Below are 21,380 nucleotides of genomic sequence, written 5' to 3' on the forward strand. Positions count from 1 at the left end.
GTCCTCACAGCTCATTGGTTCTGAATTTTAATTCCTTTCTGTTAATTGGCCTCCGATGTTTCTCTTTTTAATGTTCTCTCACTCTACCTCTCCTCTGGGCAATGGAGAGTGTTAGTTTTGAAAAATGACTCATTTTTGATGGAGAGCGCAGCGTTAATTACAAATAGAGAGATAATGCACATAAGCGTTTTACACCGCATAAATTATGGTGTGGGTGTCATTAATGTTGCTTCTCCTGAGTGTAAAAGTGCCATTTGTTTCACACATGCATCAAGCTCAGCAAACAAACTAACAGAAAATGAAATGAACCAGAGTTTATAAACCCATTTTGGTTTGCAATCAAATTAATTTATGAGTTCAGATGGCATTGTGGGCTAAGAACTACTATAGCTGTTTGTGTTTTTGTTTGTTTGCTTTACAGGAAGTCAAGGGCAGAAAAAAGGTGGGCGAACAACTAAACAGGCCAAACAGAACACAATGAATTGGACCGAACTGTTGCCGCCGCCTCCGGTTAATCCTCCACCATGTCAGGAATACACACTCTCGATGGACGACAGGTGAGGTCAACACACAAACAGGTTTTCACTTTTGGTGTGTATGCTTATAGTGCAAATTTCAGCAGTCGCGTGTAACGATGTCACTCCTTCTAGCCACTTTGGTGGGTTGAATTTTATATATAAAATATACATTTTTCAATTTTAGTCTTTTAAAAAGGCATCTGAAATAATAAACTATGTGCTAGGGGTGGAACGGTACACAGAAGTCACGGTTCGGTTCATACCTCGGTTCAGACATCACGGTTCGGTACGATTTCGGTACAAGGGAGTGAAAAGCAAAGCAAAAATGCAGAAGGCATTTTTATAAATGTCTTAAGCCTTGTATTTTTTTAAATAAGTTTTATTAATAAAGGCATAGAACCAGTTTATTTGTAGTGCACTGACAGTAGTTTTATATAATTAGTTTATTAATTAAATTATTAAAAAGACGAAAAGACCTTGAGATATGTTTGGTAATTGTACCTGAATGAATTTAAAATTAATTTGCTATTTCAGATCAAGATATTTGTTTTCCTTCATTTTAATTAACTAACTTTATTCTCATCTGAATTATAAATAATTGATTTCCGTATAAAATAATACTACCATAAAAACTTTTGTTAACAGGTGTAGGTTACAGTTTGACAAGAGTTTAGAGTGTGACAAAAGCACAATGTTGTGTTTTATTGCGAGTGTACACAAATATAAGTAAACAATTTGCAGTTTTAATGATGTCCTGTATGAAAAAAATGACGGAGTATGTTTTTACGTTTCCACTGTTCGATCGCCCGTGCCTCTCTCACACACACACACTCACACACACACACACACACACACACACACACACACACACACACACACACACACACACACACACACACACACACACACACACACACACACGCGCACACACACACACGCACACACACACACACACACTGTTCATCGCGCGATTCGCGCCCGCGCCTCTCTCTCTCTCTCGCACGCGCGCCCACACACACACACACACACACACTGTTCATCGCGCGATTCGCGCCCGCGCCTCTCTCTCTCGCGCGCGCGAACACACACACACACACCGCGCCTCTCTCTCTCGCACGCGCGCGCACACACACACTGTTCGATCGCGCCTCTCTCTCTCTCGCACACACACACACTGTTCATCGCGCCTCTCTCTCTCTCTCTCTCTCTCGCGCACACAGACACACACACACACACACTCCTGCATTGCAATCTTGATCGCAGCCTGTTCATTGCTGCGTTCACAGTCACACCAAAAGCGAATAGAGCGAAATTCATCGCTATTTAAGAGGTTTTTTTTATTTGTACCGTGTATTCTGCGTGCAAATTCGTGCACCGAACCGTGACGCCCGTACCGTTTCGGTTCAATACGAATACATGTACCGTTCCACCCCTACTATGTGCAATGTAGTGTTGATACATATCAAACACTTTCAATACTTATTTTCCACAGAATAGATAAACGACACCAGCTGCGCTTTCTCGCTTGAGCGAGTTGATACACAAACCCGCCTCCCCTCACTCACTCGTTTCATTTTCTCTGTATGAATATTGTTGGTATTACACGGCTTGAATTGCGGCTTGCGATTGCGCATTATTTGACTCATTCCCGCAGATTTTACGCTCACATCCAAAGTGCGCATAAAGCTGCTTCTCACTATTAAATTGAGGTTTTCTTCGCTGCTTTTTGCACTTAAACAGTCAAATACACACAGTCAAAATGCCGGTCTTGGCGAGTATTCATGTAAACACAGTCAGTTATGTTTTAGATGAACGTAAACAGTTGAGAACGAAAACGCATGTGTAACACTATAATGGATCCATGCGTCAGGTCTTAAAGTGAAAGCTGCCTAATTTATCTGCCGCCAAATTATGAGATAATATTAAAAATATCTAAATGGAAGTTTTTCCCCATGGTATAGATGTCAAAATGAGTGGGTAGTAACGTTGGAAAACCACTAGCCACAGTTGCTCTTTTAATATTATTATTAATGTGATATTTTTATTTTTATATAATATTATGAATTATTATTCTTGTAAAATGAATGAATTTAAATAATAATAAATATTTAAAATAAATATAAAATTATTTGAAAATAAATAAAATGATGACAAATGTTTAATATAATACAATATATATATATATATATATATATATATATATATATATATTGTATTAAACTTAAATAACTTTTATTATAAAAAAAGTGTTTAGTAAATATTAAAACCTAACATGATTATGCACAAACTCAAGAGGGAAACTCAAGATAGACGGTTCTAAAAAAGTCCCTATTTTATGTTCTGATCACATGTTCTTTTGTTCCGTCTTCAGTTATGACACAGACCTGCAGTGCCCTTTGCCACCATCTCGGATGTATCTGCAGCCTGACGAACTTGAAGAGGAGGAGGAGGAGGTGGAGCTGGAGCGCGGACCTACGCCTCCTGTACGGGGAGCGGCTTCCTCCCCTGCAGCCGTGTCCTACAGTCACCAGTCCACCGCGACCCTCACCCCGTCCCCTCAGGAGGAGATGCATCCCATGCTGCACGACAACCCTGACCTACATGAGCGCAGGTACGCAACAGCTCGCTAATGCTTTTCTTTTCAAACCACTTCTGCAGCGTTTACAGTTGTGATATATTTGACGTCTGTTAGGCGACTCTTGGTGAGCCCACCCCCTCCACCGCGCCCTCTCTCCCCGCCGCACACGTACGGCTACATCTCCAGCCCCCTGGGCCTGGACACGGATGGCCTGGAGGAAGATGAGGACGAGGAAGAGGGTGACGAGACGGATGCAGAGGTGGCTCGAGTCCACCAGCACCACAGCCACCCTCACCAGCAGCACTTGCCCCAGCAGAGGGCTCTCCTGCGGGGCCTGGAACAGACCCCGGCCTCCAGCACCTGCGACCTGGAGAGCTCGGTCACCGGGTCTATGATCAACGGCTGGGGCTCGGCTTCAGAGGAGGACAACGCCTCGTCGGGTCGCTCCAGCGCCGTCAGCTCGTCGGACGGATCTTTCTTTACCGATGCCGATTTCGCTCAGGCCGTGGCAGCTGCGGCCGAATATGCTGGTCTACGAGTGGCAAAGCATCCTGGGAAAGGCCACCATCAGCTTCCAGTGTCTGGAGGTACTGGAACGTGTATACGATTTCTAGTAAAGTAAACATTCCTGATGTTGTTGTGCACAATTAAAACAACTCTCCTTTCGGCTAACTCCTAAGACTTTAAACCTCCTCCTGAATCAATTTTTGAGGGATAAAGCCACAAAATATTATATTTTCACTTGGAGATATGCCACATTATGGAGGATATGGAAGTGTTCCACCGAAAGTTGTTAATATTTGCTCATGAATTTAAATGCTAATGATTTCAAATGAAGACACTAACTTTACTACTATACGTTCCACAGCTTCTGAATTAATTTGTATTCAAATGTGCAGCCTTTAATAGAGCTGAACTAAGCAAACTCTCTGTCCTCTAATTTGCCAGCAGCACGGAAATACCAAAACCTCCCTGCGGGACACCGTCCAGGCAGCCCAGTGTCCACAGACAGTAACGTTAGCGCAGCCCCGGGTCAGAGGAGGCCCCTAAAGAGGCAAAAACAACATCCAGCTGCTCAGACAGGCTACCAGCGGCGAGAGGCCTACACAGAGGGTACGTCCACACACACACACACAATTCTGCTTTCTGTACACCGTCATTAGGGATGGGATTCATGAAAACGAAATACGTTTACTATTTATTTATTTTTTAGGGGGGGGGGGGTTAAAAATAATTTCTCAAGTAAATTAAAAAACAGAATATTATATAATAAAAATGGAACATTGAAATGTAACTGTATTTTGTAATTATAAATTAAAAAAAAGAAAAGAAATAAACACTGAACATTTAAATGTTACCAAACATATAATTTACATTATAAATATGATTTACATTATAATTTGTTGTTATTCTTTTCTTTATACGTTTTAAAATATTTTTTAAGAAAAGGGACTAAACATTAACATGTTAGCAAAGTATTATCATTTACATTATGAATTTATAATATTTTTAAGAAATAAAAATATAGCTAAAGATATTATGAATTATACATTTTTGGTAACATTTTAATGTTTTTTCATCATTTTTTTATATATATATATAATATTTTGGTAATATTTTTGTGTTAATTTTGAGTTATGTTTTATTTTTTAACATTTAATTTACTTAAAATAAAATGAAAATATTAAATTAACAACACGATTATTTGGAGTTTAACATAATTCATTCATATACAGTAAATTGTAATCTAAAATCTTGATGTTGATTAAAAACTCCATAGATATATTATGCGCAAAGTACCTACACTATACATAATGAAGAGCAAGAAGGGGTGGAACAGTGGCTTCCAGCTACAGTGTGTCATAAGCGACAAGTCCTGTTGAGTCTCTAATGAAATTGCAGCAGGTTCCCAAGTTTCTGAAAAGCTCCGAAGCCTCCAGAAAGGTCATGCTATGTGTGTAATGCGTGTGGAACTGATGTATAAAGGAAGTGCTCACAAACATTTCTGCTCACAATTGTGCAAGTGTGTATTTGTGCGCACGTTCTCATCTGCTGCGTCTCGTCGTTGAGTCAGTTGTCCTTGTGTGTTGACACTGAGATTTAATATCAGACATACACAGGCCTTGGTCGGCTCTATCAGATCAACTAGCCCCTCACATCTGTCCTTCGCTCCCTCCCTTCACTGTAATCTCTTCCTCCCCCTCTTCTAATCTTCTCCGTTCCCTCTCTCTCTCTCTCGTCTTTGTTCGCTGTTGGCCGCTGAAGAGACCCAGATTGATCAGTCTGTGTCAGCTGAAGTTTCTGTTGAATGTGTGTTTTGATTTGATAGGCCTTAGTCGAGCTACGCTGTGTGGGAGGTTTAAATACAGTGTTTCACACAGAGGAGGTTGTCGTTTGAATGCGTTTCACACAAACACACTCAAAACTAAATGATATGAAACACAGATTGCCTACCAACCCCCCAAATACCACGCGTCAAACATGCAATCCCTCCCGCCTCTGTTAATTTTGCTCTTGTTTGCTCAGTGCTTTGGGTGACACCAGGCTTATTATCTCGTCCTCCTCCAACTCCTCTCCAGAAGGCCCTGTTAACCTTTCATCTGCCTCCACTTCTGTCTGGAGAGAAAAGAGCCAGTCTTTTCCAGACGTTCCTCCCTCTCTTTGTCTTATTTTCCTTCTTTTGCATGCTTCTATTAAAAGTTTTTATTCAGATTTCAAGGGAAAAAAGTTTTCTACAGGAATGTCAGACGTCTGGTTGTCAAATAGGAGTTAGAAAATATGTAAAGCGGCTGAAAGGAACATATAAATACGTACGTTGGATAAATTTCACGACTTTTCCAGCTGTTCTTCAATAATTTCACAGAGCAATTTTTAGCGGATTAGATATTTTTGTAGTGAGCATAACTAGAAAAAATATAGAATTTAAAAAAAGAAATTCTAGATGCAAATCAATTCAACACCATGTAAATATTAGAATTAGGTCTTCGAATGTGATTGATTGAATATACGTAGAATGCACGTCGACAGTTATTTTCAAACTTTAAAATTAAGAACATCCTTTAAAAACAGAGCTGTAAGAATAATTTTAATCATAAGCCAAGCTGACATGGCATTTGCCCATTAGTTCTAGCTGATGCCATTTTCTAGAGGTTTCGGTTGGTTGGCTACCATTTGATTTCTTTGCACTGCAGCCAAGTTAAAATAAAATACAGGAAGACATTAGAAATAATCTGTAGAAATATGTTTTATGTGCCTGCTTGAATGCAGTGTGTATGTTAGGCAGCTCAGGTTACAGGCAATTTTATAAACAGTTGATGCATTGGCAAAGACATGCACTACCTTTCAATAGTTTGGGGTTGGTTAGAATTTTTTTGAAGTCTCGGCTCACTAAGGCTGCATTTACAGCAAGCAACACTGTGAAATAATATTACAATTGTTTCCTAAAGTAATTTATTCCTGTGATGACAAAGCTTTCATTCAAACTTCACCTAAGCAAGAAGGACGTGTTTTACTAGTAATTTCACGGCGACGCATAAACTACACAAGCAAATAAGGAGAGTAGCGCTAGCTGTTGTATAAAGCACAGACCCCTCGTGAATCTAACAGCTCTCTTCTGCTCCTGTGAAATGTGCCCCGTCTCTCTCACCCTGGCATCGATCCGCCGCCTGACTTACTGCAAGACACCACAGGACTTAGAAAAACCATCCACGTCTACGATCGTCTGATCCTTCTCGTATTTTGCTGAGTGTCAGAGCAGTGATGAAGGCGGGCTAAGCTCTGCCCGACAAATCGAGACACGCGCTCGGTGTGCTTTGACCATGAATGTGTAAAAATGTTGACGCAGCGCCCAAGCACAATTTTTTAACTAGTCAACAAGCGTCTTAGTGACGCAATGTTTACGCAACGGGTATATTTGTGTCTCTGGTGCCTCTGGGCATGTTGATTTAAAATGTAATCAGGTTTCATCGTCCCTGGCACAAGTTTACAGGATCCATCACCGACAGACTTTTTTTTTAGCCGATGATATTTAACAAGAACAGCGATCGTAAACAACCCTGAATAACTGGCACGGGAAGCGTCGAGACATCCAGTGACAGTGATGAACCGTCATTCACAGTTTCTCGACTGACTAGCGGCACCTCGGTGGGAAAGAGCTCCAGCGTGCAGCTGTTTGGAGGGTTGCAATGCAACGGCACAGCTGTGTTTCCATGGCACCTTCCGGGTGCCAGACAAATGAGTTCTGGTGTCAATTAGCTAAACGTCTGGTTCTGAAGGACACAAGCATGTGTGAATATAGCGTGAGCTAAAATGTAAACTTGTATGGCAAATGCTAGCATTGGTACACTGACACAAGATATTGTCAAACATTCACAAAACGTGAAGGCCTGTTCTATAATGAGAACTCTCAGAAGATTTTTAGCATGGTAATGTAATTGACAATGTTGATGTAATTAGTCTTGACGGAATAGATCTGCTGCGCTGCCGTTGTTGTAGATTAATGCAGCTGCTGCAGAGAAAGTACAGGAACTTGCTACTGCCGATACATCCGCTGCTTCACAAATAGCATATATCATAGCAGATTTATACAGGTGGAGCTGGGGAAGGTGGAGGGTTTCTGAGGAAATCTGAAAGTGTGCTGCAAACTGCTATAGTAAATGGTAACCAGCCATTTAAATGTTGAGCATCAAGCTCATTGGCTGCTGATGCGACATAAACCAATCAGCTTGTGCCAAGTAGTTAACGCTGTAATTATCCTCAGCTTTCGTTAAGGACCTATCAGCCTGCACCATCTAGAGGTTCAAGACAGAACTAGGCATTTTTGTTGTTTCCTCACAGATCTTCCACCTCCTCCGATTCCTCCCCCAGCCATGCTGAAATCTCCAACACACCCGGCCAAAACTATCCCGGACGGACCACGGGGGGCTATGTCACCCAGATCCAATTCTGCTGATGGCAAAGACAAGCGAACGGGTCCGGGCGGACCCAGGCCCCGGGATGGCTCGGACACCCGGACCAGCTCTTCAGAACGGCGGGAGGGCCAAGATATGCAGAGGGGTCAAAGAACGGGGAAAAGCAGCAAACAAGATGCCAGTGCAGCCCAGAAGAGCCGCCACCACCCAGGTACTGCACTACATTCCTGTTGTCTCACATTAAATCCTACAATAAATAATGGTCAAGTTACCTACCTTTTTCATTATCTTGTCTCTTTCTGGCTCAGAGGACATCCTACCTTATAGTCGCCCATCTTTCCCAGCCATCCACAGTCCTCGTGGAGAGAGGGACCCCAGCTCCTCCAGTTCACTGTCCTCTCGGGGGTCCGGTGGACGGCGGAGAGGCGAGGGGGCTCCAGGGGCCCGCAGAAACCCTGTAGATGTTGGGCTAAACACCACAGGAGCCTTCCAGATAGATGGGGAGGAGCTTGAGGTATGTCCTCACTTCTACCATACCTGGAAATTAAAGGCAGTTCGAACGCATTTGACCACATTAATCCAGTCCAATGGGTTTTTGACTACCTCTGGAAGTGGTCAGAAGTGGACAAGCTCAAAAAATGTTTAGACCCCGTTTACACCTGTATTTTGCCGTGATCCGATCGACCAAAGCGCATATTAATACCAGGTGTAAACAGGGCCAAGGTGTTCAGGATTACTAGACACTTCTAGGCAAATGTGTTGGAGTTAAACTCTGCAGAACATTGGCCCTCCAGGAGCAGAATTTTTCATCCCAATTGTTTCTGCATTTCTAAGATTCTTAAGAATCAGGCATGGCCATTTGTAACTTGAATGTGCGAGGCTTCCTGTGTCATCCGCTTCCAGTTATTTCACCTGTACACAAACAGCCTTTTTGCTGCTTTATAATGCAAACTGGTATATCTTATCAGATTATCTTCATTAATAAACACACTGGTTTGTAGCGCAAATAGTTCTATAATTAGTAGGGGTGCGACGAGACAGTTAGCTCACAAGACGAGACACGATTTTTGTGCAAACAATAAGTGCAACCATAATCAAAGTACTCTCTCAATATTCAAAGTGCAAATAGAGAACTGATGGCAAAGACAAAAAACCACTTAATTCAGTTGGATAACGGTCGCTTCAATTTCAATTGTTTTTCTTCAAGCATGATGCAGAGCTAAGAGATGGTTACAACTGCACAGCCCAGCCTAAGATAGCTTTCATATTGGGAGATATTCGCATGCTTTAGGGAGCCGCTTTTAAAACGTGGGGTGTTGAAATTCTACAAGATAAAGACATTTGTCAGACGCTTTTTAGGCTCTGTTGTGCAACGAATTGTCCGCCATGGTCTTGTCAGTCATCTCGTCACATGACCGAGCTTGTGTTGGATGAGCTGGATGGAATTGAAGCGACCGTTATCCAACTGAATTAAGTGGTTTTTATTTCTATAAAAAGCAAAACGACAGTGTGTGAGGGTGAAGTTAGCATAGAATATACACTGTCATGGCACAAGATCTCGTCACACCCCTAATAATTAGCGCACTTTGTTGTTGTTCTTGTAGTTATTTACCTATTCCGGCTAATGCATGAGAAGTCTCGCACATAAATTAAATTATTTAAATAATGCTGAAATAAAAATGTTGCCTTGGCAACTAACTGAAAGCTAAATAGAAATATTAAAAAAAAAAACTAATTAAAGTTCAATCAAAATAATAAATAACACTGTTAATGTGCATGATCTCTCTTTGGATGGTACATGTGCATTTTTTTTCCTTGTATATTGTTTACTAGAATGCTTCAATTTTTTTTTTTTTTTTTTTTCAGATGGTGGAGAGCTGAAGATAAAAAAAATGGCTGTTTAAACGTCCTCAGCAACCATCTTCAGTGCAGTTTGACCATCTCGGTGGTATCGGAAAACTACCGACCCAGAGTCACGTTTGGAAAACTGACCAACCATTCTTCATTTATTTACCTTAATTTCAATGTGCATTTAAAGAAGAAAAAAAAGACGGAAGAAAAAAAACAAACAAAACAAAAACGAAGGGTACATTTGAGAGGGGGCTAAAGCAGTTTTGTTTTGATTCCAATGCAATATGGTGCGTCCGTAAGCTCCTGAAACTGATTATGGCTTTGTTCACCTTGGCGAGAAGGTTGTCAGTCAGCTGTTACTGTAATGAAACTCCAGGCACAAAGGGACTGGCTGACATGTACATACACGTGTATACATATCTAACTGTCTTTTATAATCCATTGTGGTACATTAAATTTGTCTTCCTTGACTTATTTGAATAATTTTAAAAATTACGCCAGTTAATATAATTTTTTTTTTATAGCCGCCATCCTGGTTGTAAATTGTCATAGTGTTTAAACTGCCCCAGGAAAAGTGCCACATTTTGAGGGTTATTGTTTGTTCGTTTTTGTTTTTTGTAATGCACTGTTATTCTTTTGTCATTGTTGATGTTTGTTGTTCTATGTTTGACTTTGGTTTTAAAAGCACAATCACTAAACTTTATTTTGAACCATGTTATTGATTAACCTTTTTGTCTTACGCGAGGGGTGCGCGGACGGTACGACAAAAGGCCTTGTTAAACCTGTCGATGTAGGGTTATGAAAAAAAAAAAAAAAAAAAGGATAAGCTGTTTACAAACGAGTGAATGAATGGAAACGAATCCCTGCATCCTGACCTTCGGTGTCTTTTCCAGATTCTCATTCCAGCTCAAGATATCCTGCAAAAATGAAAGAAATATACAGGAATAATGCAGGGATGTTATGTTTACGAAAGTATTGCTCCACCTGTGCACTTTCGTTATTCAAAAGAGAAATCATTTTTTTCGATTTACATATGCACTTAACAGGAAGTGGGTGTCGGTTTGAGAATCTGGGGTGGTCGTGATTGGCTGGCCGAGGACCCGGCTCTCGTGGGTTGGTTGTGTCAGTCACGCTCTAAAAGGGGTGAGGATGTGAGTGTTAATTCATTTGACATCTGCAAGCATTTGTTTCTTAAAACAAAAAAAGCATTAAAAAAAATGAAGAAAAAAATAAATCAAAATACTGAAACTGACCTGCTTGTTTTTTTTGGCTTATTTATGCATTACTACATTACTACTAGAGCTGCACGATTGATCCATGATCTCGATTCAAACACGCAAAATTCTTTATTAGTGAATCGGTCACTGAAACCATTTTTTTATATATATATAATTCATTCTACAACATTTTGTCAGAACCTCTAGTAAATTACGTTTTTTTTTTTTTAGTTGTCTGTTCAGAATTGTGGGAGAATCATGATCTCTATTTAAAACAAAATTTTTGATTCTCAATTTTTCCAAAATTGCACAGCTCTACAACCACCACCAAAAATCTATACACCTTTACATACACTTTTCAAAACTGTTCAACTTCAGTTCCAAACCTAACAAAATTTCTACAGTAACAGTATATATTGAAATATATTCTGAATCTAAAAAATTAAATGCTATCAACAGAATTAGATTTAGCCCAATTTCCACACAAGTATTAACCTTTCAATTTACAGTATATATATATTATTTTACAATCACAAGGAAACATTTCTCAATATTTAGGTCACTGTATTAAAATTCTTCACACAGTGATCACAACATCAGTCTATGTGAGCTAAACTGTGGATCATTTATCATTGCAAAATTCATTCAATGACTACATCTTTCACTTAGACAAACACCAATTTGCACGTTTACATTCTCCTCAAAACTGTTAAACTTCAGTTCAAAACTTAACAATACAAAATTGAATTGTAAGTCAGAAATTTGCTACATTTTTACAATAATGCCATATTGAAATAAATTCTGAATCTAAAAAAAATTAAACTATCAATATCAAAACAATTCAATTGAAAGATTAACACCTGTGTAGGTGTTCAGTTACATGTCATCAACTACAAAAAAGGGGAAAATGTATATAATTTAGGGAATCGTTTTGTACTGTAATGTAAACATGAATTATGTAACACTGCAGTAAATTATAAACTGCAGTGTCATTCTTGTTTTGTAAAGAAACTTTACTAAAGAAAATCTTGTATAATGCTACCTGCTGTTAGTGATTTTAGGTCATTGTTTAATGAGTGACAGTGTTTGTTGGGTGAAATCGTTGCTAGTGTTCCTGAAGAATGAGTTGGTTTGAGACATGAATTAAATGCTTGGGTAATTTAAGTGCATTTTGAATGTGAAATTAACTGCTGTGACGAGGTGAAAGTTGGTTATGAGAACTGTGTGAAGAGTTTTGAAAAAGTTACCAAAGTATTAAGAAACTGTCCTAGCGATTGCAAAAAAAACTAATTTTTTTACATTGGACATCAACAGAAAAGTAGCTAATACATATGTACTAAATCAAAATGTCTAATATTGCAATAAATTGCATGGGATCAACAATACGTAAAAGTATTTGCATACCATTGGTTGAATAGGGAAACTGACAATGCATAAATTAAAATTTAAAGTGTCAAAAACAAGCATTTTCCAGACTAAAACCTAAAACAAAGTATTAGCCATATAACACAATTTTGTGCCAAAATATATTGCCTTTTGAAATTCACAACAAACGATATGGGAAGCATTTCTAAGCCCTTTAAAACCTTGATACGCCTATTTATTTAGCCATTCTAACCATGCGATGCTACACATTTTTCACTGCACAGCAAGTCCCTGTGTTCTGTTCGATTTTGTTACATTCATTCTAGTTTTTTATTCTTAAAGACAATATACGAAGGCCCCTAATAAATGTCTTTGAGTAGAACCCAACACCAGCCTCATTATATCTGGATTCTTTAAGGCCTATTAGTCATGTAGGCAACCCACTAACAAGTAGATCTACTTGAAATGGTAGAGTGTTAAGCACATCCCCATTGAGAGCCACTGCACTATGACAACTATACGCACGCTTCACTTCCAAATCCACAGACAAATATTGGGACATACAGAAACTAAAATGTCAAACGCATGCCTTCTCCTGTGCATCTGCCAGGCGTCTTGATTGCTGTCAGAAAACGAGAGCAGTTCCCTACAGGTGTTCCCCTATTAAACACCTTTTAAACGAGAACAAATCTGGAGCGACCGAGAGCTTCCCCTCTGGCTCGATCCATCATTTTAATGAGCTACGGTGTGTATGCCGCGCACAATGAGGCACAGGTGATTAAAGGTAGTACACACGCAGGCACCGACTCTGCTGCAAATATTATGAATACATGTAGCCTAGAGATGAGTACATCTCCGTCATTATTATAAGGCGACATACAGTAACTGGCGACTCTGGGTCAATTCCGAGTCCCTCGTTGCTATCAAACACACAGCCGTTAGCTTCACCGAACTCGGGGAAGAAACTGGACTAATTTATTTGAAAACAGCATGTGCCTGACTAGAAAATGCAAGCTTTTGGTTTTTAAAACATGCACGGATGCAATGAAAAAGGAAATGAACCGAACATCCAATCTGCTTTCTGCTAGCGATGTTGTGGCGCTAATGAGCGTTCGCTAGCTAAATGAGTCGCTAAATCCGGAGCTAATACAGGCAAACATTCAGGGGTTTTCTGTCGATGTGTAGGGTTTAACCTAATATCCTTTGTTAGGAAATTCATGTCTTATTTTTCACCCAAACTGGTTTAATTAACCCCACACGCAAAATGGGAGGTAATTAAGAGTAACAGCTGCATGCTGTCAGGAAAGACGTCCTCCTGTCTCCCGGTGCCCACAGAGACCAGTGTCGACTCGATCCCACCTGCTCGCTCGCCCACCACCCGGCCTCGCTCCCCCGGATCGCCGCGGCGGGAGAAGCCGCATCTCTCAGTTTCATTTACAATGTCTTCTCTGTGGAGAAGAGATGACGGGATTTGGATTGGAATCGATTCATTTTCTTTCTTTCTTTCTTTGTTTTCCCTTCCATCCTTACTTCATCCCACTCTCTTTATACATATCTCCCTTCCTTTCTTTTCCATCCCTTCCTCCACCTCCTTTTCCTTCCAACTACAGCATCTCCTGATAAGATGAGAAATGAAAGCGTAGCGGAAGTTCTGCCAGGAAGACTTAATTGTTACGTCATTTATTACCTTCTCATCTATCCAATCGCGTTCTAATACGTGAAGTATAAAAGATCCATACTTACACTCTGTTACTTACACTTACACTGAGTTCGCAGATGCTGACGCTTCCACTTACCACCATCCTCCCCACCTCCACCAAGACGGTCTTCCCTCCATCCTTCCCACCACCACCAGGATGGTCCCTTCCAATACCCTAAGGGGGGTCGGCTGCGCCCCTGCCTTCATCTTCAGGCAGGAAATGCAGAATCCGGACCCTCGGATCGCGAGTTATGGACGGGGCCTACGCCAAAGAACTTTATTGCATATATTGCTTGCTGGGCTGTTAATAAAATGCATAATTGTACAGTATCTTCTCTCCCGAGTCTTTCTGGTAGAACTTAAAATAACAGCAGCTCATCACCCTGGAAAATTCCTCTGAACTTTGTGAACAAATTTGTCGAATTCAATTAAACCTTGGATTTTTCTCCAATCATCTGCCTCTCAGCTGTGTGGAGCTGGTCTTCCCCTGAGTATCTCAGCTACCAAACTGCAGGTTTCTTTTTTTAATAACTCCTTTTTAATAAGTCATCCCCAGTGCTCAGCTCTGCAGAACTCACTCCATCCGTGTTCAGACCTCACAATTAACCTGGAAGAACTTCACCTCTCCTCACCGAAGTCGGTCCCGCACATCTCGCAGGCTGACGTAACCCCGTGCGTCCCACCAGCCAATGAGTCACGGGCAGTTTTTCATCTACTTTATTATTAGTTTTCATCAATTACATTATAAGACTCAGTCAGGAAAAAATTTATGCAACTATCTCCCTGCCAAAAGCAGAACGCTTGAACGAGCCAAATCGACGGCGGATGACAGGAAGAACGTAAATGTGTAAAGCAATCAACAGTTGCTGACAAAGACATTCCATCTTAAAGGAAATGAATGGATGAATTATGCACCAAGATGTCTCTATAAACCAATGATTAAAAGGAATGACATGCCAAGCTGATAAATGGCACAATTCCTTACAGACCTGCAATGCCACATGGTAAATGTTAGAAGAACCTGTTAAAGCCAAAAGACTTTCAGTGAACCTTTCAAATTGTACATTAATCTACAAAGACAGGTACATGTTGAAAAAAGAAAAGAAAAAGCAATTCATAGAATCATTTCATATCTGAAAAGGAATTGTTCGTTCTTAGATTCATACATCTCTCCAGCATTGTGCTGGGTGATATAACGATAATTGTTGCGATATAATTTTCCTCGAAAAAACGAATTTAAGAGTTTAATACAATGTTTATGCGCCAAAAGGGGAACGAAACACCGCTACTCAGTTGAACCGCGCCACATTGACCATTTATCCTCTCGGCTCAAAGTTCAAATGGCAGATCTCAGTAACAAGACCGAAACGCTTGAATTCACAAACAGGAGAAACACTGTGCGCAACGATACAGTCAGGAGACTTCATTTAAACATGGATTTACTGTAGTAACACAAACTGCAACCATGGTATAGTGGCAGAAATGTGGCATCAAATTTTGGTAGGTATTAAAGGAGTAATGGAATATATTTAAAGTTTTTTTTTGTGATTAAGCTAGCCTATAGCGTTTGTGCAACTATACTAAATGCATTTAGGCTACTGTTTTTCATACAAATACTATAGAAACCAACAGTTACATTTTGCCATGTGGTGCTATGTGTGGTTTTAACTGTGGTTATCATGATCTAAATGTATGCTGCTATGGAAGGCCAATGGTTAATATTAATAAAACTCATGAAAATTAGGTTGTTGCAATTTTTACAGATGTAACCGTTTTCATTAATTAACAAATTTACATATGCATCCTTCCTAACTCAAGCTACTACTACTGTAAACTCAAGTTACTGTCAAATGTGCATTTCTAAGAGACATAACATGTGATATTATTAATATTGCAGCCTGCATTGAAAACTGTCCCAAAGATACGCGTCAAAGTCAGGCAACACAAACCTGTTTGTGTTATGACTTGAAACAATTTCAGCACATGCAGAAACTAAGAAATTAAAGATATTTATTTTGTTAAGGAAAAATTAAGAAAATTAAAAAAACGTGAAAAGTGTTTGTCATGAATAAAGAGTAGATTAAAGCTATGTACAATTATAGGTCTGGTTTCTACAACTTTCACTTGGAAGCAAAACATTGTATTTAAACTTGAAGGAAATAAAGATTTGACATTTATCGTGATAATCATCGATTTTGACTGATATGACAAATGTTGTTATTTTTTTGGCCATATCACCCAGCCCTACTGCATTATTGCTAACCAGCACTAAACATATGCACAAACGGGTTCAAACAAACGTATGGCCAAAGTGTTTACGTTTCTCAGGGAAAATCAACCAACAAAAGACTTATTTTTTGTGATCAAATGTAACCAATGAAAGAATGAATGTGACCAACGAATGAATGAATGTGCATAAAGATAGGGGAGAGCATTTTAACAAGAAAAGATTAGACACTTTTCAGCCTTTAATCACTGTTTTGTCAGTCACAGACCTGAACTCTGACCAAGCTAAAACACGACGATGATTGACCACGTCCAAACAGCGTTTGAAGAGGACCGTGGACACACAAACGGCTAAAATTGGCATGTTTTCATAGTTAAGCGACGTGCTGAACAGACACAGCGCGATCGCGGCATGATGAATGATGAGAGGTGAAGACACGGGTGAGCGGCCAGGAAGAGACTTGCGAAAGCCGAGAGAAACGACTCGGGTATCTCTCTCGCTATTAGTCTGTCGCTTCGTTTAATTCATCCTTGAAGAAAAACTTTCCCCGTCTCTGCTCTAAAACAGAACTTAAAAACATTCGGAGGGCACGAACCCCTCAACCGACACGTTCATGTGATGACATCTCCAACTCAACATTCACAATTCTCCACTAAATGCTGTTTATACTGCATTAAAGAGACAAAACCTCACACTTCCAGTGACACTCATCACGAACCCCACTACAAACAAGGAGCTCCCCTCTGGTGGTCTCTGCCTGTTTATATTCATTGCCTGCTGATTAAGTGTTCTCTTCACTGCCGCCATCAATGCATTGAACGCCACTTCATGCCCTTCACGTAGAGGCAATTAGTTAAGGCCGTCTCCTATCATACCTACTGACAGCAGCTGTGAATCTGCAGACGGCAGTAAAGCTCAAGGTTCTGTTCGAGGCTTGTTCTATTGATCAGCAACCCCGTCTCCTTTTACCCGTTTAATGACCCCCTTGATTTCCCCCAGAAAGGGTAATACAATATTGAAATGTCAGATGATTAATGGCGTTGTTCTTATGTCTGGTGAGGGTCTTGTTGGGGAAAGTGACAAATTTCCTGCCCTTTTCGCTTTTTGGTCTGGTGGCGTATTGGGATCGGCCTGATCCGTTGTAAGGAGCGAAACGCATGGCGGAGGAACGGAAGAGCAAAGGAGGAGGAGAAGAAGAAGAAGAGGATGACACCACACAGGGGACGGGTTGGCTTGTTCTGGTTCTGGTGTCAGGAAATAGATTGGATAAATCCATCTTCATTAGGCCGATGGGAAGAAGTAGAGGGATGCTATACCTGGTGTGTGCATTCATGCGTTCGTGCAACAAGCTCTTATAAACGTGCTGCATAACTAATCCTTTAAAATAGAAATCCAATAGGGTATGCATAATATTAAAACGCACAAATTGCTATTTCTACACTGGGAAAATTCACATTCAGTGCGGAGAAAAACTGAGAAATAATGCCAGATGGGCAGAGTATGTATTTTTATAGCATTTCACAGATGTATGGATCTTAGTTTGTATTTGCAGTAGGGATGCTAATCCAAGATCAAGATCAGATAAACATGTTACATCAGTAGCTCCACCGCAACAACTATTTCCTACGCTCTCAAAAAAAAGACAACAGCAGGTTGTCAGTAGATAATCTTGTGATGATCACAACATATTGTCACGTTGATTTCAAACAGCATTCAATAGCAAGTACCACCTGGCCAAAGCGACCGTTGACACGTCACAGAGCATTATGGGTTAGAGATGTGAGTTCGGTTGCTCAAACGCTCGAGTTTTATTCCGTTTTCCAACTGTACGTTGGTTAAGAATGAAATGGCTAGAATTTATTCACACCTCTACTATTGAATCCATCGTATCATCAGCGCTCGGATTCGCTTCCATGGTGCCGTCAAGTACGACTATGAGGAAAACTAAATGCTATTGGCTATTTGAAAAGGGGGAGGAGCCAATCAATATGTCCCACCTTAGCTTCCTGTTTCAGTGGAAGTCATTCAAAGCTGCACGTTCCAAGGCACTTCAGTGGGCCTTTAAAGATACTTTTGAAAAAAGACAAATAAAATGTGTTTAATAATGTTAAATTAAAACCATTTTTGTTAAAGTTAGGGTGTAGGTTAGGGTTAGCATTTGTTTTAGGGTGTAGGTTATAGGGTTAGTATTTGTTTTAGCATTGTGTGGGCAATCAGCACTGTGATTAACATGACCAATGAAAGCTTTAGAAATGGCTGCGGGGTGGAATTTGCGCTGAGCTGGTTTGTGAACTGGAAAAATACGCGCAAAAAGAGCATCCGAACAAACCGTGCATGCAAAACCTATAAATGAATTCATAAATCCATAGACTGGCTGCATACCTTACTCCTTAGACAATTCCTCTGGCATCCATCCTCCAACTCCACCTTTACTTCTTTAATTAATTAGGTCTGGGCAGTGTAGAGTCGAGTCAAGTCTCACTCCTGTGATCCTGCATTGAGGAAAAACATACAAAACAGTTTACCTTTACCAACATAAAAGATTCTATGGCCATTACAAATTGTAAAACTGTATACATCGTCCCTAAAAAGTATATGCACACTTTTGGAAACTTACATCACACTGAAATGAGTAATTCTCCTGGTCTTTAGGTAAAATCTGTGATAACTCAAAAACACAAAATTCACCACCAAGCAAATGCTACAATGCTAACAGCAGCTAAAAACTGTATTTAAACAAAGCTAGGTTTTAACAGCTACTCTTTCCTTCAATCTTCACAAGCATCAATTGGATATTTATGAATATAAATTGAACACATTTCCACATGCTATAAACATCAACCAATTACTTTGTCATATTTCATGTTACATTCCTTACCTAGCAAAACAGAACAGTTGACAGAAATATCCCACCGTTAGCATTATCAGCAAACATCATAACCACAGAGGGTCACATTTTTGAAAATCAATTGCATGACGTGTAAATATTGTCTATAGGTTCGCCATATTTTCGCAGTTGTGTTATCAGCATACATGCCTCTCGTTTGTGTTTTTTAATTAGGAACCGCAGCGTTCAGACGCAATACAGATAATCTCTTTTTGGTCTGAGATGGGGGGAAGCCGAGCATGAAAGTAATTGGTGAGTGGAACACAAATTGGATGGTAACATGATGTGGTTTCTATCCCTCTGAGGCAGAATTTGCACATCCATTAGAACAATGCTGTTCTCTGCACATTTCCAAACGTTTTATTACTCACACACGTACATTTATGATCAAAATGCTTAGCAGGCTTAGTGATAAAATCCCACGTGAAGGGGTTATAAACCCACGATAATATTAAACACAATGGCTTTGTGTAAGGGGAGGTATTTATGATTGTTTTACAGTGCAGTATGACAAATGTATGTTCTGTCACCAGTCTGAATGAAATCAAGATTAAGTGGCTTCAGGGCGTAAAAAAGCGCCAAAATAATGCGTTGGGAAATACAGACAAATATCAAAATGTAAAATATGTTGCCCTCATTTACAAGCTTTTTCAAAGCATTTTATGAGGGACTGCATTATGTTTGCTAAAGATGCACACTGATAAAATGGCAATTTACTTGCATAAAACTCAAAATTATTAAAGAAGGGGGGGGGGGGGGGGGGGGGGGTGAACGAATTCAAACCATATCCACAAAAGATTTATAATCAACTGCGTACCTCACTCCTTGAGTCCTTTGGCAATTGTGGCATTCATCCTCCAACTCCATCTTAATTTCTATAATATCTTCGGTCTGAGAATCGTAGAGTCTTGTCCAGTCTCTAGCCCCTGCATTGAGGACACCAAGACACAACCTTTATTTTACCTTTATTACTTTGAAAGATTATATTAACATCTAAAGACAGAAATGTTGAATTGTATATACAGTGGAACTGAAATGTACTTGTACACTTCACTAAAAAATACACTAACATTATGAGGGTCAATGACATCTGAGATGAAAGTACAAGTTGATCAAAGTTCTTAGAAATGCGTGTGTCCACGTTGGTTTAATTTATTTCTTAACCCTCTGGTGCTCTTCAGTCACTTTGACTGAAAAATGTAAGTTTAATTTGTTTTTTTACTTGACACTTGGTGACTTGTGACACTTGCTATGTTGCCACACACATAAGAAAATATTGTAAAAAATAAATAAATAAATAAATAATAATAATAACTGCCACAAAAATTAATGGGAAGGATACAAATCCCAACTATGCATGGATTAATTAAAAAAATAATTTATAAAATAATTATATTACACTGATTTTCCTGGTGGGAAAAAGTTGCATTTAAGGTGTTCAGAAAAATGATGGATGAGGAGCACCAGAGGATTAAAAACATAGTATTTTGTTCCACAAAAATAACAAAACTCTGTTAAAAAACAACATGTTGTTTCATTATTAATTTTCATTTTAATGACACTCACATTGTTCAACCAACCAGCTGCAAACCCTCTTGATTCAACGGCAGTGTCACTGTTTGGCCCTCAGGAGAACATGTGCCTCAGATGATGTTTGTTTAATTGAAATACTAAATGAAGACAGAGTTATGACTCATTGTTTTAAATATACATCTACAGATGGAATAATTGCGTAGAGACTAAAAGTGCGCCAACAAAATATCGCGCGGTTATGGATTTATGAACGCAATTTCAAGCTGATTGCATTCCATCTCCTCTCAGAAGTGTTTTGTATACAGACGTGTGTGTGTGTGTGTGTGTGTGTGTGTGCCCCTGAGGTACGCCGTTCTGTTACATGCTAAACATCTAATGGGTTCCGCATTACACAGGTGGATGTGTCAACACTTGAACAGATTGTGAGATTAAACGGTGAAGGAAATTGAGAGGTGAGAGTGGAGGGATACAGCAGGAAACGAATATTTCTTCTTTTCTCTATCCCCCTTTCCCTCTTTCTTAATGTGTCGCCGTGTCTTTGTGTTAATTTGCTGCTTCAGTGAGACGCTACATCGAAAGCGCCATGTCTAATAAC

General features: G+C 39.7%; 1 protein-coding gene across 4 annotated transcripts in view; it reads left to right on the forward strand.

Annotated features, from left to right (window-relative positions):
- The window catches only part of robo1 (roundabout, axon guidance receptor, homolog 1 (Drosophila)), a 57,349-nt gene extending 46,240 nt beyond the window's left edge, over positions 1 to 11,109 (forward strand). For 2 of the 4 annotated variants that reach the window (XM_056244150.1, XM_056244153.1), the window contains 6 exons: positions 422 to 557; positions 2,890 to 3,129; positions 3,211 to 3,683; positions 4,045 to 4,209; positions 7,933 to 8,520; positions 9,873 to 11,109. In XM_056244150.1, coding sequence (XP_056100125.1) covers positions 422 to 557; positions 2,890 to 3,129; positions 3,211 to 3,683; positions 4,045 to 4,209; positions 7,933 to 8,333 — 1,415 coding nt within the window. In that variant the 3' untranslated portion in view covers positions 8,334 to 8,520; positions 9,873 to 11,109. The remainder of the gene's footprint in view (positions 1 to 421; positions 558 to 2,889; positions 3,130 to 3,210; positions 3,684 to 4,044; positions 4,210 to 7,932; positions 8,521 to 9,872) is intronic. The other 2 variants (XM_056244152.1, XM_056244151.1) reach the window with 2 other exon arrangements.
- Positions 11,110 to 21,380: the final 10,271 nt, after the last annotated feature.

This window comes from Rhinichthys klamathensis, unplaced genomic scaffold (genome assembly GCF_029890125.1).
Source record: "Rhinichthys klamathensis goyatoka isolate OS25496 unplaced genomic scaffold, OSU_Roscu_1.1 h1tg000933l_1, whole genome shotgun sequence".
NCBI lineage: Eukaryota > Metazoa > Chordata > Actinopteri > Cypriniformes > Leuciscidae > Rhinichthys > Rhinichthys klamathensis.